The sequence below is a fragment of the Vicugna pacos genome, chromosome 16, assembly GCF_048564905.1.
Source record: "Vicugna pacos chromosome 16, VicPac4, whole genome shotgun sequence".
Classification (NCBI taxonomy): domain Eukaryota; kingdom Metazoa; phylum Chordata; class Mammalia; order Artiodactyla; family Camelidae; genus Vicugna; species Vicugna pacos.
Genome location: NC_133002.1, coordinates 11535541 through 11562130, shown reverse-complemented (window position 1 = coordinate 11562130; position 26590 = coordinate 11535541). Strand labels below are relative to the sequence as shown.

The 26590-nt window shown below is 42.6% G+C and overlaps 1 protein-coding gene across 3 annotated transcripts in view; it reads left to right on the top strand.

Annotated features, from left to right (window-relative positions):
• The window catches only part of NDEL1 (nudE neurodevelopment protein 1 like 1), a 29260-nt gene extending 3170 nt beyond the window's left edge, over positions 1 to 26090 (top strand). The window contains exons 2-10 of one of the 3 annotated variants that reach the window (XM_006217772.4): positions 4782 to 4879; positions 5969 to 6122; positions 7034 to 7182; positions 8935 to 9071; positions 10387 to 10560; positions 14011 to 14102; positions 18402 to 18553; positions 21467 to 21501; positions 24865 to 26090. In XM_006217772.4, the coding sequence (XP_006217834.1) occupies positions 4794 to 4879; positions 5969 to 6122; positions 7034 to 7182; positions 8935 to 9071; positions 10387 to 10560; positions 14011 to 14102; positions 18402 to 18553; positions 21467 to 21501; positions 24865 to 24872 (987 nt within the window). In that variant the 5' untranslated portion in view covers positions 4782 to 4793 and the 3' untranslated portion in view covers positions 24873 to 26090. Of the gene's footprint in view, positions 1 to 4781; positions 4880 to 5968; positions 6123 to 7033; positions 7183 to 8934; positions 9072 to 10386; positions 10561 to 14010; positions 14103 to 18401; positions 18554 to 21466; positions 21544 to 24864 lie in introns of all 3 variants that reach the window. The other 2 variants (XM_015250798.3, XM_006217771.3) reach the window with 2 other exon arrangements.
• Positions 26091 to 26590: the final 500 nt, after the last annotated feature.

Below are 26590 nucleotides of genomic sequence, written 5' to 3'. Positions count from 1 at the left end.
ATTGGTTTGTTCTGGAATAGAAGATGATAGTCATTTTAGTAAAAGTCTTCTGGCATAAATTACAATACTGTTTGAGGGACCAAAAAAGTGAACGTATAAGTAGCCTATTAAGTAGAAAAATTGTTGTCAATATTCAGTTCACATAAGATTCAGCCAAAAAACAGAAGCATGTGTAAAATGAAACCATATTAAAGTAGTTTTGCTAGAATTATTTGACACTGAACTAAGTAGCTGGATAAGGAGGATACAAGAAATAGAACTAGATTCTCAAGAAGTTTCACCTGAAAGGCTGTTTAAAACCTGAGTCGCCAGGGGACGCTGATGGAAAAATTGGTAGTTGTATTAAGAATATGGCCCATTCAAGAACCAAAAGTCAGGGACAAATGGATACCTTATAGTACACCAAGAGGTGCAAACACTGAGGTTCCGCAGGGAACACTACTTAGTTAAGCCTCTTGAAAGTACTAACTGCCGTAGGCCTTCTGATACTGTATAAATGGGTCAATAACGACAACAAAAAACAGCCTCACACAGAAAACTTTCAAACTGCGCACGTGAATGATAACATTTGTAGATGCAAACAGCACTAACCCTATTTGTAGAAGGATTGGCGTCACATTCAAATACATTCAAGTGTTACATGCCAAGGAAGGCATCTAGTAGTCATGAACCTCCATGAGGACACTGGCCCATGGACCACACAGTCATTGGATGTACATAGTAAGGGGGAGGGTATAGCTCAGTGGTAGAGCGCATGCCCAGCATGCCTGACGTTCTGGGTTCAATCCCCAGTACCTCCACTTAAATAAATAAACATAATTGCCCACCTCGCCAAAAAAACAAACAAGAATTTAAAAAAATGTGCATAGTAACAGAAGGAGTACTGAAAACTTAAAAGTATCCTGCCCATGAGTAGAGTCTTGAAATACCGAAGTAGCACAGTCACTCAACTCCAGAAGGCATGCATGTAATCTAGAGAAGGTCCAAAGCATGACAGCAAAAATATTTAAGGGACCAAGATGGCTGCCAGGTGAATATAAGCTGAAAAGATACTCACTGAGAAAACCAGGTATTATCATTTTATCATCAAAGTTTACAGAATTGGAAAGGGCCTAAAAAAGAATAAAAACTTGTTCACCAAATACTAGAACCTTAAAAGGGAGCAATGCACTAAATGTATGGTAAATTTAAGACCAAAAATAGGTAACTCGTTGGCTACAAAATTATGAAGCTTACCTCAATTGCATAATATAAAATCAGTAAATTAAAAATTTTAGACTTGAAATCTTTAATTTAAAAAATACCATATAAAGATCGGGACTTTCTTAGACTCGTTTTGATTTCTCTGGAGTTTCCACTTGCTTTTTTTTTTTTTCCTTATCGACCACAAGTGATTTGCTTTCACTATGACCTCAGAGTTATCCAGCTTCCTGGTGTGTGTTGTATGGGATTCCTCATGTTTCTGGAGCCGTCCACCTGGCTGGGTTACTTTCTGGGCGTTATGGACTAGCCTTCGTCTTGGGATGCCTCTTCTTTGCAATCCGGGGTGGGAACCACTATTTCCTCCATCCTGTGCTGTCCAGGTCTTGTTTTTTCTCTTTTGTAGCTGTCTCAGGGAGTGTGGAGGAGGTAACTCTCCTGGGTTCTTGTAGGAGAAAAAGTTCTCTCATTTCCTGAATTATCTGTTTTCTCTAGGTTGAGTAGATCCTAGGATTTTCTTACTCGGGCTACTGGCTTTTCTCATTTGTCTAGTGGTTCTTGGTTGTGCATTTATATTTAAGACTTAAGAGCTGGACAGTGATTAGGTGCTAGTGTGCAGTGGTGTTTCTAAGGCTCTCCCCGGTAAGTCCCATCAGCTCCCTGTTCTTTGATGTGGAGCCTGCACTGAGCTTTATGAGCGACTGTGAATGTGGCTCGGCATGCTTCAGACTGACAATTTTGTCTAGCCGAGAATGATAGGTTTTATATTCCTGGTTTAATACATGGTGGTGTGTTGTGAGGTAGAAATAAACTACCCACACATCTTTTTGCTTACTCCGTTCTTGAAGTAGGAATTTCGATGTTAATAAAGGAAAACAATACTTTGAGAGCAAAGGGGAAGAATAAAAGAAAGATCATAATTCAAATTCAAATTCAAATATTTGTTGGATTTCTACCGTGGTTCCATGTTTTTGGTGATGCAAAAGGGATTTATATGTAAGACATAGGTCCTGCCCTCCGGAACTAACTGGGGGCCTCAACCTTTCCTGTCTCTTCAAATGTTTCTTGTTTAAAATCGAGGAAGGAGCAGCAGAACTTTGCTTCGTGTGTTCCTCAGATCTTCATGACGTTTTGCAAAACCGTACTTTATTGATTGTGTGTCAGAAACTGAGTATTTGACTTGCACATTGATCCGTGGTTGCCAGTGTTCAGGTGGCAAATGTGTCTACCCAGATTTGAGGGCCAGTTAGTGCCCGCGAACTTCTTTAGGGCTGGTTACATAGATTTCAAATGTAGTCAACAATTTTTCTTTTGGGATTTTGGGGAAAGACTTTAGAGCATTCAAGGGACACATGATTGTTGCCTTACCCTTAGATGCTTCTCTTATGTGTCCTGTAATTATATCTTCAGCTGGTGTGTCAAGGAGACTTAGGCAGTTAGTCTGAGGAGTTTTTGATGTCACATGGTGATGTCTTTAAGTGCCTTGGATATTCTTTAGAAATACAGATACCTCTTGCTGCTGGATTAGCCTCACCTTCATTTACAGCTTACTACAAATTAAATTACAGGTATCACTAAGATTATCCCTACATCTGGGGAAACTGAGTGGGAATTGGGAACTTTGTTGAAGGGATAGGATTATAAAATTGATCAGTATTTTTTACTCATCAGTATACATACTTGAAGAAACAAGTCATCTGATACTGTCCAAACCCTTATTTGATGAAGATTAAGAGTAAGATTAAGCAGATTGCTTACAGAATTTAACAGCAGAATTGGAACTCTGGACCCCAGTCTCACCAGGACTCCTAACTCTGTGGGGTTTACACACGAAGAGCTGTCATGCTTTAAGAGATTAGCATAACAGACAATAGTGTACCAGTGTAGGGCGAAGCAGATTAGAGGAGGGGGTGTTTGGTGCACGAAATATTTATCCAGTACTTAATGTCTGCACATTGTAGGTGTTCAGTAAACGTTTGCAAGCACTACGTATGTCCTCTGAGTAGAGTGCTACGCTTGGTGCCATGAAGGGATGCAAAATAAGTCTAGGACCCATCTCTTCAAAGAACTCTGAAGCTGATTGGTAATTTAAGATAATTGGGAGATTGACCAACATGCCAAAGGTAATAATAGATGGTGTGGTCAGGGAGGACTTGACTGAAACAAAAAAAATCACAGTAGGCCACAAAGATATTAAAGTCATTGTGTGTAGTTCCATTTTTAATTTTATTCATCTAGCAACCATTCTTGTTTCTCGTTGGTAAACCTGCCCTCAGAATGGATTTCTGTATTTGTTCTTGTCGTGATTTTGCTAAACATTCATAAGTAGTGGGTTGTGCTAGATGAACTCCCAAGTTCTCTACAACTCCAAGTTTTTATTAATTTACTTTTAAATCTGGTCTTGGATTCTTGCTGCCCAGTATGGATTAGGTTGAATCAATTTTGATTTGACTTAGTAAATATTATTGAGTATCTGCTGTTGTGCAGAAATTGTGCTGGGGTTGAAAGAAGTAAGAAGAATACACAGCCTAATAGGGGCCATAGGGGTGTAAGCAAATCCGTTAGGATGCGGTGAGTGTGTTCATGAAAGCACGTGTAGGGGGAGCGGGGGGTGTGGGAGATTTGGCGCTGTCTGGTTGAGGACAGGAAAGGCTTTCTGGAAAACATGACAGCTAGGTTTTAGAGGATAAATAGGTGCTTTCCAAATGCACAGGGAAGGGCCAGCCTTTCTAGGTGGGGAAAATATGCAGACCTGAGACGGAATGGCGAGGTCGGGCAGCTCTGAAAAGCGCAGCTGGAACGGGACGGGAGATGCGGGGTGGGGGGGGGGGGGCGGGGCGGCGGGGCGGGGTGAGACCGAGCCGCTGTAGGCGGGAGTCTAGCGCCTGTGGTGTTCCGCCGGCGGGTAGTGGGGTGGGGGGGGGGGTGTTTTAAGACAGTCAGCCCACATGCAGGGCTAACTAAGTAGAAATTTTTCACCATCTCTGAACACCTTGGGAGAAAGAACCGAGATGAAGGAACACTGAAGTTGGAGGAATAGTGGCTTTATGGAGGAAGCGTGGGACTTAAGAGAGAATTAGCAGGAAATTCTTAGAAATGTAATAATAGTAAATTATTGGGAATGTGCCTGATCTCCTAGTAGGGTCACCTGGCGTAAAATGTTTCAAGCATGTGTTTTGAAGGGATTGTACAACAGAGAAGCAGTCACAGCAGCTCTGACAGCAAGCTTCTTTCTATCCGCGGATTCCCAGAAGATCACTTAGCCTTAAGCCAGCTGCTGTGTGCAGGGTGATTATGTGGGGCCAATTCCCCAGAACCTAGTGCTGTGACCAGAAGTGCTTCATGTGGCTTCAGTGTCTTTGTTCTGTTCATTTCCTATCATGACCTTGTCCACCCCCAACAGCGGAGTGGTGAAGGGATTAAATGTGCCTGAGCTATAATAAAGAGTTAAACCCTCTTAGAATCTTTCCATGTTTGACTCCCTCCAGAATGCTGCAGATTTAGTGTTGTCCCAGATTTTATACTTTTATTAAGATTCCTATGTTCTCTATTAATTTATTTTTGTCTTTAATATTTCACAGGCTTCCTTGATCATGGATGGTGAAGATATACCAGATTTTTCAAGTTTAAAGGAGGAAACTGCTTATTGGAAGGAACTTTCCTTAAAGTATAAACAAAGGTAACGTTGAAAAGCATCTTAAAAATAGGAGAGGGCTTTGGAAAGCATCATCTCTAGCCTGTGCATTTTTTTTTAAACAAAGCTAAATTTAGAGTTCGACTTAGGATTGGGATTCTTGAAATAGTCATAAACATTGCTGGTATTTAAGTAGTGTAAAAATGTCATAAATCCTTGTATTACTTGAATTATTAAAGTAATAAGAAAACTTAGTGTCATTTGTGATTTCTTCTGGTAGCTTACCTCCTTTTATGCTTATTACTATGCTTGGCCATCTTTGGCGTGCTCTGCGTGCTCTGATTCTGCCTTGTCATTTTGGTCTTTTGGAGATTCTGATAAGCTGTCTAGGGCTCCTTAGATCAGACTCTGTTCAAGCAAGTGTTATCGGTGTCTGGAGCCAGCAAAGCTTTGAGGGAGGACCAAGAGCTTCAGGGGTAATACAGAGCATTTTGTAAAATCTCAGTTACTTCAGTTAGTTGGGAAAACTTTTAGGTAACCTTTTAAGCACCAAAACTTGTCTTAAATTTCTTTTTAAAATGGAATCTTTCTAAGATACATATACATTTTCCTACTTTGGTTAACAGTTTACTGTGCCTTACCAAACCTTTTACTGCCATTGCATTGTTACTGCTGAAGCCAGTGGACGTGGAAGGTGTGTGTCTGTGGCGGGGCTTCTTAGTCTTTTTTTGTGCTGTTAGATGCCTTGATAGACGGGGAAGCCTGTGGACTCCTTCTCAGAATAATGTTTTTAAATGCATAAAATTAAATAATAGAATTACAAAGGAAATCAGTTATATTGAAAAAACACCTAAATGCTAAACTAATTTGTGGATAGTAATATGTGCATCTTCATTAATACATTAAGTAAGAAAGATACAAGGTTATATAAAATGTGCATCCTTTTGAGCCTTAACTTATTTTCATTGAACCCTGCGTGTAGGGTAAGATGTACAGCTGATTGTCTTTATTGTTTAGTGTATTTTATAGTAGTAGAATGTTCAGGCAAAAATGATTGAATTGATACATAATCATCTTCAAGATGATCCTTTCGGTTCCTAGTGTAACCATCTTCCCCATTTTGTTTCTCATTAGCTTCCAGGAAGCTCGGGATGAGCTAGTTGAATTCCAGGAAGGAAGCAGAGAATTAGAAGCAGAGTTGGAGGCACAATTAGTACAGGCTGAACAAAGAAATAGAGACTTGCAAGCTGATAACCAAAGACTGAAGTATGAAGTGGAAGCGTTGAAGGTAATTGTGGCCTTAGAAGCTGGTGTCCAATATGCTGGGTTTTATTAAAATGAGAAATACATTTTTTCACGTGGAGCTTAAGAACAGCAGGCAATATAAAAGTATAAAATGGCCTAAAGTGAATTTTTGACACACCATTTTCTTTCATAGAACCAGGGGAAAGGTGATTTAGAGTTCAGGAGTTCACTTCGAAACTGTAGCTGTCGGTTTTTTAGCTATAACCTTCCTAGCTATAATATTATGTTGTAGTTCCTGTAATTTTTCAGAAGCTGCCTGATGATTTGTTTTGACAGATTGCCTCATTCAGTGGTACTTTAAAATTATATTTGTATGAAATGCATATTTATTTCATTATGGTTCATAGTCCCTTTAGTTTGAGAGTTTAGTTTGGATTTAAAAAGTCCTTTCTAACAAGAAATTTTCGCAAATAAAAAGATTAACCCCTTTTGCTGCTCTTCATCATATGCCTGAACCAAATCTTGTGGTTTTTCAGTGTCTGGGCAGGAGGATGGGTTAGGGGAAGGTTGGGGCGGGCAGGTAAGGTGTAGGGAATTTGAACTCTGTCAGTCAACTTCTTTCCTTACCCTCGGCTGCATTCAGCCTGAGAACTCAGGATCCCCCACCAAGGTTGAGGCTTTTGAGGCAATGGTTTTACTATTTTACCTCTTTTCAGAGAGATCATTATTAGATTTCTTTGAGAGGAAAATGATTGACTAATTTTATATGAGTTAAGGCACTTGGAATTAATGTCATTGTTTTTAAATATTATGAAAATGAGGGAGGGGTACAATCAACTCAGACTGTGGGTGAATTTTTGGATCCCCTACCCTGTCCCTTACTTGGGGTACATCCGTTGTTAAAGAAAGCTATGTTAATGATGCATACTTTCCTTCCTATACCCATGCCTTCAGGAGAAACTAGAACATCAATATGCACAGAGCTACAAGCAGGTCTCAGTATTAGAAGATGATTTAAGTCAGACTCGGGCCATTAAGGAGCAGTTGCATAAGTATGTGAGAGAGCTGGAGCAGGCCAACGATGACCTGGAGCGAGCAAAAAGGTATATGAGTGATGGGCATTTTGTTGGAGTAACCAAAGTTGGCAATCAGTGATTAGAATCTGTCTTTAGGCTCAACCTATCACCTGGATCTTAGTCCCAGAACATATCCTTCTGGTATCTCATGTCACCTGTAACTCATTGCATTGAAACTTACCAGCGATCTTTACCTCCCCAGAAAATGCCCTTCCAAGCTTTTCTTTTCATTATGTCTTTTTCCTTTGTCTTTCAGGTACCTTTTTTTTTTTTTTTTAAAGTATCTGTCTTATTCATTCCTCCGTCTTTCCCTCTGTGTTCTCAATAGTACCACACTTTCTGTAGGTTCTCACATCTTATAGCTGAATTCTGCAGTTACGTCCTACCTGATCTGCTTTTAAATTTTCACTTGTTTTTATTGTCTTCTGTTTTAATACTGATCAATGAATTTTCTCAAAATAATGCTTTCATTGTGACTCTGCTGAGCAGCCTATAGTGGCTTGCCATTACTTGGCCTAGGTTTCATATGTCTATAATTAGTAGTTTCTTAACCATTCTAGACTTAGTTCTTATTACTTAACAATTATTTTCTGATATTTCTTTCCTTAATATTTGAGTGACTCATAAATGCTTGGCATGATGTTAGAGTTGAGGATACAGAGATAAGCTAGCCATTGCCCTTGGGCTTGACAGATATGGGTGTTCCACGTGATAAAGACTGGTAAAAAGAATGCGCAAGCTGCTGCAGGGCATAGAGAAGGGGGCAGCTGAAGTACCTTGTGGTAACTGGGGAAGCTGAGTCTGCGAGGAGAAATAGGTATTATCCAGGTGAAGAGAGGGATGCAGAGGCAGAGAGGCAGGAATGTGCACAAGGTGTTAATATTTCACTTGGTTGAAATGTGTAGAGACAGTATGGCTGAACAAGATGAGACTGGAAGGTGTTTGGGGCCAAATTGTGGAGAACCTTGTTCTTGTGTTTGAAAGTCATTCTACAGGCAAAGGGGCACTCTTTAAGAATTTTCTAAAATTAGGAGTATTATCAGATTGTGATTTGAAAAGGTAATACTGAGGAATTGAAAGTAGGGAGGGGGAGATGTGAAGACCATTTAGGAGTAATCCAGGTGATGGGTGAAGAATTAAGCCAGGAACAGATTGAAAGAGAGCAAATGGAACTGAGAGATATTTTGACAGTTGGTAGGACTTGATAAAATTGGACATGGCATTACTAGTTCTAACTTGAGGTTAGGGAATTTTATTTCTGTAGCAAATAGCACATAGTGGGTAGACAGCACACAGTAGGTACCTGTCTATGTTTGTTGAATAAATGAGTGAGATGAGAAATGCAGGAAAAAAAAGAGGGTTGGTAGGGAGAAAGTAAAGGGAGTGGGACCCAGGACTTCGTGTTTTAAACAGATTCTTAGTTAATTCTTACATACTCTAAAACTATTGAAAAGTTTTCTTCATGAAAATGTGTAAACTGGATTGAATCGTGTTTAAAATCCAGTGTGGAGGTATAAATTATATAGTAAGTGGCCTTCTTTTAAGAAACTTTGAGTTTAGATTGGAATGTAAGAGAAAAGAATATATTAAATGGCCCCAAATGATAGTAGAGACACTAAATGCAGCAGAGGTTAGAAGAGGGTGAGATCATTCTTTTTCAGCTGGGCCAGGCTTTCTAGGTCAGGAAATGGCATGAGATGAACTGACAGTTTTTTGTATTAGCTGTTTGCACGTTATTTATTTAGTTTGTGGACTCTAATTTTTTTTTTTCCTTTTTAGGGCAACAATAGTTTCACTGGAAGACTTTGAACAAAGGCTAAATCAGGCCATTGAACGAAATGCATTTTTAGAAAGTGAACTTGATGAAAAGGAATCTTTGTTGGTCTCTGTACAGAGGTTAAAGGATGAAGCAAGAGGTAAAATTTATAACTTAAAGAATATTTATCTCTTACCTTACTGTCCCTAAGCCAGAGTGCTAAGCTATCTTAAGGTTCAACTTTTTAAAGCTATATACATTTATATACTTCTATCAGACACCATGCTCAGGACTTTTAATCTCTTAACTCAATACCTACATTATCAACTCTAGAAGGTAGATATTATCCCCATTTTGTAGGTCACAAAACTGAGGCACAGAGTTTGAGTTTTGTTCCCCCTTATCTTCAGTTTCTCTTTCCATGGTTTCAGTTACCTGCGGTCAGCTGCAGTCTGAAAATAATGAGTGGAAAATTCCAGAAATAAACAGTTCATAAGTTTTAAATTGTGTGCCATTCTGTGTAGCAGGAGAAATCTTGTGCTGTCACGTTTGGTGGATGTGAATCATCCACTGGGGGTCTTGGAACATCCCCCTTGGATGAGGGAGGACTGCTGTCCTTTAGATACCTCGTATAAGTGAAATCATACAGTATTTGTCTTTTTGAGACTGGCTTATTTCATATCATAATGAACATGGGTGTGCTAATATCTTGATGTCCTGCATTGAATTCTTTTGGATATATACCAAGAAGTGGGATAACTTTGTATCCTTTTTTAATATAAGCAAGTTTCTGTAGGTCAGTTGAGTATCTGGAAAAGAACATTACTTTTTGAATTAAAAATGCAGTATTTGAAAGCAAGAAAACAATTTGCAACTGTTCTGAACACTTCTTTTCTAAAACAAAATATTCCATAGCAATAATTAAAAAATGCCAACTCATTTAAGATTACAAAATGACCTTCGCTGATTTTGTAATAATCCCCAAATACATCATCATTTCAAAATAAATACAAATGAGTTCGTTAAGAATATTTATTTTGTGTCATAAAGGTTCACTGTGAATTCTACTTGGACTCTGCCCTATTTCTTTTTGCATATAGGCATAAACAACTGTTCTCAGGCTTGTAGCAGTTTTAGATTCTAAGTGATCATTCAGACAGTAGGATTGTCATTTTTATTCCCCTAGAAATAAAAATTGTTACATAGGAAATTCATTTTTGAGAAATAGTAGTTTAGGAAGACTGTCTATGGCATTTCAATTCAATGATTTTTTTTTTGTTGTTGAGGGGGAGGGTAATTAGATTTATTTATTTTTAATGGAGGTACTGGGGGTTGAACCCAGGACCTCATGCATGCTGAACATGTGCTCTACCACTGAGCTGTACTCACCCCCTTTTATGGCATTTCAGATATGACTTTGCTTGATGTAGTTGGTTCCTGTATCGAATTTTATTACCTTTGCAATATCTTAACAGATTTAAGACAAGAATTGGCTGTTCGGGAAAGACAGCAGGAAGTGACCAGAAAGTCAGCTCCCAGTTCTCCCACTCTAGACTGTGAAAAGATGGATTCTGCTGTCCAGGCATCACTTTCTTTGCCAGCTACTCCTGTTGGCAAAGGAACGGAGAATAGTTTTCCTTCACCAAAAGGTTTGTAATGTCTTTTCTTTTAGAACCTTTGGTAGATGATCAACTTTAGAGTGTTTGCTGATGAAGCAGGCATTGCTAGGATTTAAGCAATAATTTCAGTTTAAAAGTTGGTTAAGTAGCACTGTGTGAAGCAGAAGGAATTGTTTTCTAGGCCACTCATACACAGGAAACAGATGATGGCTACGTTAAAGACAGAGCAGTTTAATAAGTTGAAATTGTAAAAAGTTAAAGGTTTTTAAGGAAAGTTTATCTTTTGACTGTAGCAGTAATACATGTTCATGTAGAAAAATTTAAAAGCAAAAAAGAAGAAAATCCATCTGCAGTCTTACTGCTTTTTAAAGTCAGCTAACACTTTGACTTTTTTTCTGTTAGGTTTGCTTTTTTGTGTTTGTGCCACTTTCTTGTTATACACAAGTTTTGGGATCGTATTTAAATGCAGTTTTACTTCTTGCTTTTGTCACTTAACTATCAGGGGACAGAAGTCTATACACAGAATGTACAGAGACTCATCAAGTTACCATTCAGACTCGTCTAAGATTGGCTTGGATGGACGTGTCCATTCTGTGACACAGTAGCTGCCATTTCAGAGGTGAAATTCAGAGTAACCGATGAATAGTACACGAAGAATATTCCTTTTGCCATCAGTCAAGGTGTTTTTTTTAAAAAACCCAGATAAGCAGAAAAACCATTTAGTAGCCACTAAATGGAATTTTAAGACTGGAACCCTGAAGCTCTCAATTGAGATTTATTTAGTTTTTGCTGCTTATAGATCATATTTCAGCTACTTTCACTTCCTCTATACTTTTTTTCTCCCCAAATGGAAGCTATCTTTCTTCCCATCCTTTCTTTAAATACAGGATTTTCTCTTTCAGAAAGTGATACGGGAAGGGTTCTGTCTGGGCAGTTAGAACAGTAAGCCCTCTGTGTCTGTGTGCCCAATGCAGTAGCTGCTCAGATGTGACTATGTAAATTTAAATTCTTAGTAATTTAAATGAATTAAAATTAAAAATTGAGTTTCTAACTGCATTGGCCAAATTTCAAGTGCTCAGTCGTCCTCGGATAGGTAATTCACCCTATCTTCATCTTGCTATGAGGTGATATTAGAGAAAGTATAATTCCAAGGTGGTGCTGGTTGTACTGGTACGTGCTGGGTTTGCTACTGAGACACAGGGCAGGCAGTGTGTAGATCACAGCGGTCACCAGGAGTGCTCACTGTGCGTTTTTCAGAATGGCTGCTTGTGTATTTGAGAACCTCAAACTTACTAACATTTGAGAATTTACAATGTTTTACTTTTATGTTTCTAATTAGAATTATGCAGGTAAGTTCTGAAAATTCTTCAGTTGAGCGCTGGTCAGAACAGTGAGGAGCCTCTTGGGGTGTCACTAGGACGTAGCGCTCGCTGTGGCACAGAATTAGGGTATGTCAGCCCCAAGGCAGCAGTATTTGTCCAGATAGACACATCTTTAGATTGGAACTGATAGCATGAACTTTCACTGACCTAAAGCTGCCATTTCATGACAAGGAGGTGGGCACAGATGCAGTGAGAAGCCAGAGGGCAGGACTGAAGAGCTGATCTCTGTGAAGTAGTTCCTCTCTAACTGCATTTCATTGATATAATGCCTGTTTCCAAAAAGCCTTTAAGACAACTTACCATGAAAGTACAGATTTAATAATACTTAAAGTACAAAATTCAGGGGAATAGTGAAAAATTAGATCGAGATTTTTGACAAGAAAAGTATAGCAGTTTCCTTATATCACATTGCATACGTGTATCACTCAGGATGCTGGGAGTGTAGTTCTGCCATCAGTGAGACCATATTCTAGAGCACAAGGGTAATGGCAGCAGCAGCAGTAGCAAGAAAAGTGTTTTGCATGCTGGTTAGCACTGTAGAAAACAGATGAAAATAATAGCCAGCATTTATCGAGTACTTACTGTGTGCTAGGCATTTAAAAAGTGTATTAACTAATTTAAACTTCACAGCGGCTTTATCAGATAAGTGCTGTTATTACTCACCCCCCTTTTACACAGTTGCTAAATGGCAGAGGTGGATTTATATCTAGCAGTTTAGCTCCAGAGCTCTTAACTACTGTGCTTTAATACCTCAAAAATAATGTAAGTGCAAAACTGAAAACCTTCTTTGCTGTAAGAAGATGTGAAAAATATCATGCTAAAATACCATGATTCTGAACGGGAAGACATGGTTGCAATACCCATCTTCCCCAAATCAGTCAGTAGTTTAAATTTCTAAGAAAATTCTTAACAGGATTTTTAATGTTGGAAAGTTGATTGTAAAGTCACTCTGGAAGAGTAAATGTACAAGAATAGTCAAGAAAAGTTTGAAATAGAGGGGAGGGTATAGCTCAAGTGGTAGAGTACATGCAAAGCATGCATGAGGTCTTGGGTTCAATGCCCAGTACCTCCTCCAAACCTAAATAAGTGAATAAACCTAATTACCTCCCCCTCATTTAAGAAAAAAAAAAAAGAAAAGTTTGAAGTAGGTTAATAACAAAGAGGCTTTGTCCTTTAGAGTACCAAATATATTCTAACAGTGTAATAACTAAAGCAGTGTAATTCTGGTGGAATAGACAACTTACTGGAACTTGAAATATGTAGGAAATTCAGAGTATGGTTTTAGTGCCAGGTCAGATGAGATATGTTCTTCTCTAAATGGTTTTGGCACAATTGGATATCCATTTGCAGGGGAAAAAATTAGATATGTGATGAGTTAAATGATCTATGTCTAAAAAAGTCTTTTAGGAAAACATTAGAAAATGTGGGTGACATTTTTATAATATTGAGGTGAGGAAGTCCAAGGCTTCCCCTCAAAACACAAAGTTTAAAAGATAAATGTCACACTGAAAAATAAAACATACAAGAGAAAGGTTGACTGTCTATAATGTATAGTGCTCTTGTAAATTGACGAAAGAAAAGACAACCCAGTAGAAAAAAAGTGCAGAGATAAACAGATGACTTCCAGAAAAAGAGATTCAAACGACTAATTATTAAGGAAACAAAAATTAAAACAGTGGCTATCAAATTGGCAAGGAAAAAAAAATGTGTAATACACTGAGGGCACCACCACACAGACCGTTGATACTGGCACAGCCTAGGAGCATTTTGGCAGGACACGAAGGTGAAAATGTGGGCATACCCTCTGACCCAGCAGTTCCATTTTTAGGAACCTCTTCTCCAGAAATACTTGTCTAGATGTTTTAAGGATATATGTCCTTGAAAGTGTAATGATGAAAAATTGGATATAATTTAAATATCTATCAATTGGAAGATGGTTAAATGTATTTTTGGTTATCTCCACTTTATATTTTATCCGCAGTTTAGAATACTAGATTGGGTTTTCATTGAGTGTATACTGCTTTGCGTTATCAAGCAAAACCCAAGTATAAAGGGAACTGCAAGAGTGATCACTCACTTGCCTTTTGTCTTTCTCTAGCGATACCAAACGGTTTTGGGACCAGTCCACTGACTCCTTCAGCTAGGATATCAGCACTGAACATTGTGGGGGATCTCTTACGGAAAGTAGGGGTAAGTGTTAAGTTATTTATCACTAGATGTTTCGGCTGCCCAGGCACTGAATTATTTAATTTGAAGTGAGGGAAGAAGCGGTACCGGCTGTGGAAGTAAACTGAGAATCAAGAGCGTCCAGTGACCAGCCGGGACTGGTCCAGGGCTGGGGCTTGCGGTGCCTCTGCGGAGGGCCCTGCGCGCTGAGCTCCCAGGTTCCCGCTGGGCTACCTTCGTGTGCCCCTGGCTGTTTCTAGAGCACTGTGGCTCCTCCATCTGTTTCTGAGATACTTCGTCTAGGCCTGCTGTGTGCCTTATACAGCTCTCTGATCCTGTTCTTTGCTCTGCCTGCCACGCCCCCGGTCATCCCCTGGGCATTTTCTCTGGAGGACCTTCGCGTTGGCTCGTGATGTAACTTTCTGCTCTTAGTCATGCCCGTCTTACTGCTGCTTGGCCACCTCAGCTTCACTGCTGTTTCCTTGGCTCTAACCTTGTTTACAAGAACGGTTTGGCTTTTGAAAAACTAAACTCAATTTTCTGCTTATTCAGTTTTTCACTCTGTATAATATCTACTCCTTTGACCTTATCAAGATTAGTACTCTGTTTTGATTTTTTTTGTCATCTCTTGCTTTCACTTTGTTCCTACTCATCCGTGGTCCACAGCTTGCTTACCCTGTCGCTGTTGACTCACGATCTCTTTGGCTACAGAAGGGACTTGCAGCCTGGATCAGTCAAACAGTGGGCCTTCTGTTTTCCTGCATCTGTATCACCGGAAACAAATAACCTTATGATTTTTAAGCCCCTATAAAGTTAGTCTTTCTAGGGGTAGTCAGTTCCATTTCCTATTTCTTTCAGTGATGTTTACCTCTCTTTCCAATAATCTACCCCTGAAACTTCCCACTATTCACTGCCCCTTCCCTTGTTTTTTTGTGTGTGACTGTTTCTGAAAAGGGCTGCAATTGCGTTACACTTTATATAATAAAGAAGAAATGGGAGGCCAAGGTACAAGGCCCTATGTTTACCTTCTCTGGCTCATAAAATTATTTCCTGACCGTCAGATTAAATTTGCATTTTAATGTTGCTAAAAAAAGTGATGTGGGAGAGGGTTACTAAGTGGTAGAGTGCATATCTATCATGCACAAGGTCCTGGGTTCAATCCCCATTACCTTTATCAAAAGAAATAAATACCTAATTACCTCCCCCAAAACAAAAAACCAAACAAACAAAACCAAAAAAGGTAAGGTGCACAAGTTGTTCATACAGTGCATAGGGTAATTTCCCCTCACTCCAACAATCTTTTTTTAACCTCCTTGTTATAAGAATTGTTGTAATAGTTTAACCTGCTTGTTGTAACCTGTAACTTGAAATGCTGTGCTTGTTTTTCCATATCTTACCAACTTTAAGCAAAAAGATGAGAATTTAACTCATATCCTCCCAATTTTTAATTTTTTGTTCTTTGGTTGATTATTTTTATAACTTTAAATAATATGCTTAAATCTGTGTTTCTGAGTTTGTTATACTGTATCTCAGTTCCCTGTTGTGTGTGTGTGTGTGTCTGTTCTTTCTTGAACTCTGTTGGTTGGTTCTGAAAATTGAAAATCAACAGCAACTACAAAATTCTGCCCATGTGCGTATTATTTACTGCATAATCACAGAGGGGGAGCTGGGCTCCAGGCCATTTGTGCCTCTGAACAGGTGTTTCAAGTGTTTTATTCTTTACTTGCTCAGAAGCATACCAGGTTTTGTTCATATTTGTATCATAGCTAACTTACACACCTTTTTCTTTTTCTTAGTTTTTCTAGTTACCTTTTTTCCCTTATGGACAGGAGAAACATCCACCTTCTTTCCTGTATCTCCTGTCTTCCAGCTTCTTATTTACACTCTTTGCTGAATCTCTGGCCGTGCGTCTAGGGCTGCTGTACCGCTGTCACCCTTGAATTTCTCTTTGTTATACTCCTGGGTTAGTTCTGCCTGTCCCTGGACTCCATGTTGTCGGCTTTCTTTGTTCCCTGTTTTGCTTTAGTTTGCTTCAGACATGGTGCATGGAAGTTGAACTTAGAGTCCTTGCAGTGTTTATCCATTCAGCTGCAGTTTGTTTTTTTGTGTGTCATTAGAATTTTGGTCGTCTGTTACCCACCCGTCCCTGCATACTTGAACGAATATCTCATTTCCTACTACTTTGCAGTACTCTGTCCGCTGACTTCACCTGGAGGCTGGCATCCCCACTCTTGCATCCTTTTCCACTGAGAAATCAAGGCCATCTATTTAAACTTTGTTCTCCTCTCTTAAACTGTCTTTTATTTTTCTCTGTTTATAGCTGTTTTTACTTTTTAATCTCAGCGGTGAAAGTACCCCATTCCTGCCCATGGCTAATTGTCCGTCTGGGCTTTGGGTCTCATTCCTTCCAGCCTTCTCATCTTTGTCTCCTGTATCTTCAGCCTTTTACTGTGTATTTTAATATATATACAAGGTTTTTGTAAACATTATGTGTTATATATGTATATACTTTGTAATATTTATGTATTGGATATTACACAGTTTTAAAATCTTGAAAGCAAAAATAAAAGCAGCTGTTCCTTCCTTTTATGTCATGTCTCTAGCTGTCTTTCTGTTTCTCTCTTCCCTTCGCAGCCAGGCTTTTGACAGCACGGCTCCATTGATTGTTAGCATTTCTGATGGCATGCGCGCTCCCAGATACCCTAGTCTGGGCTCTGTGCCTTGCTCGCTCCACCCGAATTGCTCATTGCTGATCTCAGTGCTGTCAAATCCAGCGGGTGCTGTTCTGTCCTAACTGTACTTGAAGCATCCAGTGCGGACCTGTCTTTTGTCTGTTTGAGATGCCATCTTCCCTCGGGTTTTCTGATTCTGTGTCACGTCTGCTGCTCACCTTCCTGCCCGTTCCTCTCTGTCACCTGGTTGGGTCTCCGTCTGCCCACCCTCTCGGTGTTGACTTTACTTAGAGTTCTGTCCTGGGTTTTCTGGTCATCATCTTCACAACCGTGGTGTCGCCTCCTCCTCGGTGTGAATATCGTCCAGATCTTGATTTCTAGACTGTGCTGCTTGAGTGCCAGGCCCGGTACTTGCACTTGGTTGTCTCACTGATGCGTCAGACACAGCCTGTCCTGTTACATGACGGATTCTCAGCAAATATCTGAATGAATGAATGAGTGTCTTGAATATAGGAAGTTGATGGCTCTCAGTTTTTACTGAGTATGTGTCTCTGTAGTAAGATGCTGACGAAAGGCTTGTTAAGAGCTTATCCTACGAGGTCACTACCGCTCTTCCTTCTTTCTGTTGTTGTTTTACTAGGTCCTGGTGCTGCTAAGAAAGGAGAAGAGAAGTTTCCGTCTCTTTTTGTTGCTGTTTCTTAACAGCTCTTATTGAAATTGTGGGGGGAGGATTCTCAGCGTGGAGTATATTATCTGTGGATTTGTCTATGTATTCCCCAATCCCTTAGCATCATGGATAATAGGAGTGGACTATTTTTTGTCTTTTTTCTGGGCCATGGATTATATCCCCTCCGTTTTTTTTCTGGGAGAGGGTTTGACTTGGTAAAATGTGTGGGAAGGGTGGGGGGTGTTGGTGATACTTGTGTTTGTTGGAACTCAGTGGGAAACTTCTGTTCTCTTCATGCCAACGGTCTGTAGAGCCTGGCACAGGCCAGGTGTTGTGGTGACAGGTGCTGAGCAGGCACTCTGGAGGTACATGCTAAAGGGCTGGTGTCATTTTCAGGCGAATTATTTAATTATAGACAAAGGGTATTGGATTTTTACAGTGTGCTGTCAGAAATGGAGTAGCATTTCACTTCACGTGAGGTGCTGTATGTGCACTTACCCACCCTGATACAGTGAAACAACCAACCTGAAGCCCTGAAGAAAAAATTGGCTGCTTTAAAAAAAATTCTCAACTATTTTACAGATGCTTTTGCATTCTTTATAATGCTCACTCCCCAAACACACACACACCCTCCAACTAGCCAACAGACAAACAGTCCCCAACTCAGAAAGAAGCAGTGGATGGGGCCAAGAGACCCAGGATCCACCTCTGTCTACTGTGCCCCCTTTTCCTTAGTTGTACAGTGAGGGTTATATCTGTATCCGTCAGTAATACGGAGAGAAATAAGTATACTGAGCTCATTAGAAAGGGAGCCAGCATATATATTGCCTCTTTCTATTAGATAGGTGTTGATACGGCTTAAATTGCCACCATTATCAGCCAAGAGATTAAGGTTTGAGTCTTGAAATAGAAATGGTTTGAAATGCAAATTTTTATGTGCAGCTACTGTTTTGACAACCAAATCATTCCTTCTTCCTTTCATAGGCTTTAGAATCCAAATTAGCAGCTTGCAGGAATTTTGCAAAGGACCAAGCATCACGAAAATCCTATATTTCAGGGAACGTTAACTGTGGGGTGATGAATAGCAACAGCACGAAGTTCTCTCGATCAGGGCACACATCTTTCTTCGACAAAGGGTAAGTCTTGAAAGTTCTGAGTTTAGTTTTTTTGGGCAGTAAAGTTGCACATTATTAAGTGAGCTTATTGAGCTTTGAAAATATCAACTCAGTGTGATAAACCCACCTGAGGCGTTATCATTCAGCTCTCCGGGGATGGGAAATCTGTTGTTGTCTGCTAGTCCCCGTGGAGTCTGTTGCTCCGGGTGCCCTGACTCTGAAGCATCTGTCCTGGGAAGCAGAGTCTTGAAAGGCAACTGTGCTAGGCCCTGGGGGTTAAAGATGACTGTGGTACAGACCTTGGGCTCACGGTGCTTGCGGGCTAGTAGACTTTCTTGGTGAATGTTTGCTAAGGGTAGAAGAGAACACGATGATCACGTATATGTAGACTCTTCCCCAGACCTCTGCCTGGACATTGTAGAAAAATATAGGACCACTGGGTCAAGTACAGTTTAGGAGACACAAGTTTTGTATGATATGAAGATTTTTTTTGGTAATTGAGAATGTAAAAAAATTGTCATAAAATTACAGCCGTGGTACATCCTTTATTAATGCAAAAAGTATTTCAGTTGGTACAGAGTATATAAAGTAAGAAGTAAATGTTTTCTGTTTTCACACTATTTTTGCAACCTTACAGTTGTTCCTAGTTAGGACAAATCATATTTTACGCATCTACCATATACTTTAATAAACTTATGGGATGCTTTAAGTACTGTGCTGCAACACGCCCATTGTGACTGTATTGCTAGTATCTTTGTGTCAGTTCATATTGTTCCACCTCAATTAAAAAAAAAAAGCTTCCTAGTTACACTCTTGTACAAGTGTGCCTTAATGTAGGTACCAGTTAGGACCTGTGGGCTGGGATGCTGACCACGTGACTTCAGGTAGCTGTTAGTGGAGCAGCAGCCGTGACACCATGATCCCTTGCTGCTGTCTCTGCTTTGAGTCTGCGAAAGGAATATAGAGATGTTCACAATTTCTTGAAGGTGCTTGTCTCTTCTGCTTTCCTCAATGACTGGTGCATTTGTGGGGGACTTGGTACATTTATGTGCCTGATTTGGTACACAGTCCACTCTAAAAAGGTTTCTGTTGTTCATCCTTATGCAAGTGGAGTGGTTTCTCTGTCTCCCTTAAAATTCTACCTCGAAGTATACTTCATTAAGGAGCACATTCTAAACTGATACATAAATCAAGACTTCATGCACATTTCATTTTTGAAAGCACGTTCTAGAATATCAATATATAAACCAGAGTTTTATTCTAACCATTGGGGCTCCTCAGTGGCTGTGAGAATGAAAGGAGTATTCCGCAGGCTTAGGAGCTTCGGGCAACCTTGAGGGGGCTGTTTTTATACCACCATGGTAAGTGGAGTAAGTAGATAGGTATTTTTACAGAGAGATACCATTTCCCCAACCAATACACGGACAGTTTAAGGCTAGTCTTCATGAGGGTTGGAAGTAGTATCTAATTATTTTTGCCTGCAACCTTTAATTCCCTCCAACAGAGTAGTTATTAGTCTATTATTGGGCACCTTATGACGTGAGAACAGGCAAACCGTGAATGGATTGGTGCGGCAGATGCCTTTGCAAAAAAAAAGTCCTTAAAACAGTCATGGTGGAGGGATAACATTAGTTTAGGCTTGCTGTCCTGTCTTCCTCAGAGCCTGGCTTCCAGTCGACCCTGATGCAGAGCACCAGGGCCGTGATCGCCCAGAGATGAGCCCAGTCTTAGGTAGATGCGGAGGATTTGCTGTAACTGCCGGGGCCCCTGTCCTCTGGGGAGCATCCAGGCTTCATGTCCTGAACTGAGTCTGGAAGTACGCTCCTTGATAGAAGCAGTTACAGATGATACTTAGTTTTGGTTTAAGTAGTGCACATTTTTAATTGTACTGTTTCTGTTAAGAGCTAAATGTTTTTTTGTGGGCTGCCCTTTTCTCAAGTATTTAATTTGTATGTAAATGGATTATATACGCGCACTCGCGTATTAACCTGTTACTGCTTGAGTTACGTTTGTCTCGTTGCCGTGTGCCTGAGGGTGGCTCCTGTGGGTTTTGCCGTTGCTCCTACTTCCTTGCTGCTTTGCTTTGATTCTGGCTTCCTTCTGGCCCGCCTTGCCTTTTCCCTCTGGCCTTTCTTCCTGCTGACCTAGTGACTAGATGAAAACCATGATGGGATATACCTGCTGCAGAGGGAAGGAGGGAAATGTCCCAGCTCCCAGCTCCATTATTAAACCTGGCAGGTTAAAAGAAGAAATGCCAGTTCTTCCAGAAGCGTCAAAGTGTATCTTGTAGTCTCAGTATGAGAAAAAGCTTTCCATTTAGAAACACCCTCTGGCTCTAGAGCCTGCCTGCCCTGCCCCCGCCGCCGAGGAGTCTGGCGGTTTCGGTGCTTTTCCCGGTGCCTCTAGAAACCTGCAGGAGCGTGGTGGGGAGAGATCGTCAGAGTTGTCAGCGTGTGTGTGCATGTGTGTGTGCACGCTGACCCCTGCCTCCCTCAGAATAGCCACAGAGACATAAATCCTAATTGTTGTATGTTGCTCTGTGGGATTTGAGAATATTTTATAAGTTCTGGTTATGTGAGGGCTTCTTGGAATCAGGGTTTTATCTCGTGGTGATCGCTTCACCGGTTGCTGAAGTGTGGGGTGCTGGGCCTGCTTCCCAGCTGTTGCTCCGTTTCCTCCAGCCCCTGCTCAGCCTTCATGTCTCTCCTCCCCAGAGATACCAGCTCACACGTAGTGCAGCCTACTTGAGTTCTCAAAACGTTCTCTTCCCCCCATAGCTTTTATTTAGTTTCCTGTGTCATTTGCCCTAATTTTGTAAGCCAGTCTGCTTGCTTTTGGGCTGTGTGTAGGGGAGTGTAAACTAATTTTAGGGCATGGTGTGAAAATAGTATTTGCATTATCACTGTTTAATGTTTTTTCCTTTTTTTTTATTAGGCAAGAAAAAGTCATATTTCCCACGTTGTTCATGGGTAACTGAACTTGTTTGCTGTGCTCTTTTATTCTTAATCATGGTGCGTGGTGGAAGACACATTAACACTGACAAACTGGTTTTTACTAACTGCATGGGGCTGACTCTGCTTTAATCAGCTTGCAGCCCGTGAGTGAGCTGTCCAGTTCCTGTTGGGTTGGACTGTAAACCATTATTGGTTCAGCTGGTGCAAAACAAAAGCGATCTAGGAGTAATGGGCCTGGTGGTTGTGAGGAGCAGGCTCAGTGGTCTTCCCGACACTGGGAGGGCACTGTTGGGGTGACGCCACAGTCCGGGGGCGGGGTCGGGGGTCACTGCCAGCCCTGGGACCACACCAGACTGCCTCCATGGGCCTGGCGTTCTTCAGTCTCCCAGTGTCCCCTCTCTCGAAGCGGCGCTAATGATGATGGATTCTTGCTGTGGGGCTCTCTCCCCACCCTCAGGCTTGTCTCCCCACAGCACGTCGGGGTGGTTGTGGGGGGCAGGGGCTTAAGGTCCACCTTACTTTTGGGGAGCGCACGTTTCAGTGTGCAGAGCCTGGGCTGAGGACGAGCTGTGCCGAGCTTCCATTCATCCATCTGACCAGGGGGACTGGGGTCTGGAGTGTCCCTGCTCTCCTGAGTTAGCTCTAGCCCACTCCTCCTTTTCTTTACTGCCCTCCCGGGTGTCCCTGTCCTTGCTGCTTTGTCAGATTCAGTCCGTCCCCAAGCTTTATCTCTGTTGCCTGACCGGCTCCTAAACGTGCGTTGGTTCTTCCCCTCTCTCACTTTGCTTTTTGCCATTTACAGCTGACTTAGTTCCTTGTCTGAGCTGGAGTCTCTGTCTTTCAGACTCTTTAACTAAATTTTGGTGGTAAGATCATGAAATTTCATGGCTTCTGGAACCTTTTTTACCTAGATGGTTCCCAGGTCTGTATCTCCACCCCGGCCCGTTCTTTCTCCTCTCGGTCCTGTGTTGTTCACTGGGACGTTTCCGTTTGGCTCTTTTGCTGCTCCCTGAGACCAGATGGGCTGAGTATGGAGGTGTTTCTTCCCTTGGAAACCTTCCCTCATTGTGCAGCTTTGCAGGCCTGGGAGGGGCCTCCCCACACTGACAGCTGACCTGTGGGGTCAGCTTCCTCCTTCCTCCTGGTCCTTTACTTCCTACTTCTTGGCTCAGAGAGAGGTGCTAGGTGACACCCGCTGGATTGTTTTCTCTCTCCTCCACCCAGCTTTCACATCAAGAATTCCATTTCCATCCACACAGAGAACTTACTTACCTGGTTTCTTCTTTCCCTTTGTGTTCTGGATTGCACTGCTTATTTTCCCCATTAGAGCTGACTTGCGTTGCGAGCACCAGAGTGGTTGCTCACTGGAGCCTGTCAGGTGTCCTTGGGCAGGAGGAGACGGGGAGGATAATGGCCTGGGCATCTGGGGGCAGTTGTGGGCCCAGCTTCCCCATTGACAGGCTCATGGGGTGAGCTCAGGTGAATGGCGGGACCTTCTCTTGCTTTTGTTTCCTTAGTGTTACAACGATGAGGAGGAACGTGACACTCCTTAAATGTCCATCTAAGCTTAAAAATTCGGGAATCTCAGCCCTAAACCTTGCCTATGGAGCCATCCTCACGTTTGCTTCTTTTGCACGCCCCTTGGAACATGTGCCAAGTTCTTGACACTCAGCAGTGCTCCCTTTCTGCTGAGTTTCGGGGACGGTCTGTAGTTACAACTTGCGCTGCCTGCTGCCCTGCTTTGTGAGGCTGGTAATCTGATGTTCACGTTTCCAGCTGAAGCTGTTTGTGAGGCCTGCCTGGTTCTCCCTGAGGTTCTGGGAGGAGCAGGATCGGGGCTCTGGGACCAGCCAGACAGATGACAGATGGACTTATTATGCGGGGGCTCCAGTGGCATATAGGGTGTGGCCCCTGCCCGCAGAAGAGGCACAGGCCCATAGCACTGGCAGGACGGGGAGGATGATGTAAAGTTTTCATAATGTGATGCGGCTCAATGTCAGACCTCCAAGGAGAAAAGGGAAAGTCCTGCTTGTGCATCACTGCGGTGGGAGAATGTCCAACAGGCAGACGCTGCATTTGTCAGAGCCCCGCCTGTCGCTCTTGGCCTCTGTGGGTAGCTTGACTTCCACCCCGAACCTATTCTCTGAGCTTAGCTTCTTCAGATGTTAACTTTGTTCCATCACAGCAGTCACCGGCCACTTGTCAGGTCTCTCTGTGTGCCTGTTTCTCTGTGAGGTTACCCTCTCCTCGTCAGTGTGGGACGCCGTCAGCTTGATGGGTACTGTGTCTGCGTTTTTTTTTTGTTTTTTTTTTTTAAGAGAACCTCTCTCCACGAGTCTATATTCAGCTTCCTGGGCCCCTCTGATGAGTAGGCTGGTGGGGACACTGGTGGGCGTGTGTAGGGCTGTTGGCTGCATCTCCCAGATTTTAGTGGGACACATTTTCCTAGGGACGTTTTCAGTATGGTAGGGCTGCAGTGGCTCCTGAGAGAGGCTCCAGGCCTTGCGCTCACCCCCTCACTGCTTCCTGTGGCTGTGCTGCCTGGTGGCTGGGGCGGGGTGCTGCTCTCCGCCTGGGTGCTGGGGGCCTGGCTGCAGGCTCTTGTGCTGGATGGGGCTGGTGTCTCACAAGTCTGCGAGAAGCCTCCCCATCTGGCTTTGCTTGCTAAACAATTTAAAAAGGTTATTTTTCTCCCCCTTATTAAGATACTCATGTACATTGTAGGAAATTTGGAATAAAATTAAGAAGTATAAAGTAGTAGATAAAATTTACCCACAACTCAAAGGGAAGAAAAGTAACTATTGTTAAATTTTCTTTCTATAATGTATGTGATTGTGTGTGTGTGTGTTCGTCTGCCTGCCTGTGTTCTCGCACATTCTAGATTTAGCTACGTAGATAGTAATGTCTAGTTATAGGTAAGAGTCTAGAATATATGCTCCTTACCTTTTTTCTTCATGTCATTAAACCTACTTCGGTTACTTGCTGCTTTTTCTACCTAGCACCGATCACAGTCTGAATATTTTCCATGCTGCCAAAGAACTCTGTGGAATGTGTTTGAATGGTCATATAATATTTCATTGTTTGACCATACCCGTATTTATTTAGCTCACTCCCTGTTGGCAGACACTTAGACGAGTGCTGTTGGCCTCCACGCCGGTGTGATGAAGTTGCCGAGAAGGGAGCACACAGTCTCCTCTCCCACACGCACGCAGTCCTCAGTCCTCTAGCCGGCTGCTGCTTTGGCGGTCAGGGTTCTGCTGTGGGCCGGGAAATAGTGTTAGAGAGCAGAGGAATTTCTCTGTGTGTCAAGTGATTTTAAATGACAGTCTCTCTTTCTCTTCCCCTTCCCTCCCCTTCTCTGCTCTGGTCACCCCACAGGGCAGTAAACGGCTTTGACCCGGCTCCTCCTCCACCTGGTCTGGGCTCCTCGCGCCCGTCGTCGGCCCCGGGTATGCTGCCTCTCAGTGTGTGAGTGCCCGGCCTCCAGGCGGGGGCTCCCGCCCTCCTCCAGCTGCCCAGGACACCCACGCCTCACCCCTCGGTGCCTGGGCCCGGCTCGTGCCCCTCCACCCGCCTCCCCGCGGCCGGCAGAGGGCAGGCTGCATGCAGTGGCGGCTGCTGGGCCCCGCCCAGCCCCAGGACTCTGCGCGATATCAATACTGGCTATTTTCTCTTCTCGCCGTAGTGCCGTTGGTTTCACATGATTGCACTTTTGTGGGTCACGAGGTGATACGTCCGTGTATTACTTGGTCACTGGATGCAGAAATACCCATTCATCACGCCTCATAGCCCCGCCCCGCTGTGCGGATAGGAGTAGTTGTGTTTAGGACATTGCAGATCTTCTAGCAGCTCTCCCCCAAATCAGGTCGACATGTGCCCTCCCCCGAGCCCCCACCCAGGCATCTCCAGTGCTCATGATCATGTGTCCCCCTCCTCTACCACTCACAGTCTGGGCCTGTTACTGGCAGAGTCAAGAAGGTCACTGAATTAGGGAACATTTTCTGCACCTTCTGATTTTACTTTAGTGGTTATCATTCCATAGACTTGCCTCCCAGAGCAGCAGATGCCTGTCTGAGCCCCAGAGAGCAGGAGCTTCCGGGACCGGGGCACACGGGGCCGTTTCCCTGCTGTCTCCTCTTCCTCATGCGCCTCAGACTCGGGGTTGGGGTGGTGGCAGCCGCCTCGCCGGCTCTCTGGTCCTTCAGTTCATTGACATCTTCAGAGCATCTCGTTTTGTCTTCTGAGGGCCTGTCCCGTTGTGTCAGGGAGGGTTGAACGGCCTGGTTCCAGGGGCGGCCGTTGCGGCTCCTGGGGGCAGACTGACTGGAAGTGGTTGGCCCTGTGCATCCTTTGATTACTCATGCTGCGTTTACTGTTTACATTTGTTTTAGTGTACATAGGTTTGTAAACATTATCGCCTGAGGTATTTGTATATAACTTGGGCTTTGTAGCTTTTATTTATTCAGAACTCACGTGGCATGTTAATGACTTACGATGGTGCCCTCCTCTGGGCAGCTGTATAGGGTCATCATGTGGTTAAAAAATACTTCCCCTCAAAAAAATCTTTTAATGTGGAAACAATAAATTTCACAGAAAAAAAAAAAGATTGAGGTTGCCTTATTGGGTCTCTGCCATCCTGTAAGAGAAGAGCTGGAGTTGCAAAGCCGGGTTTGGATGTCACTTCTGCGCTGACGTGGGACATGCGGATGGATGGACAGCAGCTGTGGAGCAGGGCAGAGGAGAGTCAGGTGGCCTTAGGAGATGTCCAGGGCACCAGTGGGCATTCTCATGCTGATCATTTGTATTTATTTATTTTTTGTACAGTATAACATATAGGTACACAATGTAGTGAGTCACAATTTTTAAAGGTTATATTCCATTAACAGTTACCACAAAATCCTGGCTGTATTCCCTGTGTTGTATGGTACATTCTTGTAGCTTATTTATTTCTCTTAGTGCTGATTTCTGCTGTGATTTCCAGGAGCAGCCCGAGAATGGCCCCAGCCCAATGCAGAAATCTAAGAGGAGGGACATGAACTTAAGGGAGGCAGCTTGCCAAGTCACAGGGTGACTGGTGGGTCTGGGAGCTGGCCCTCCAGCGGGG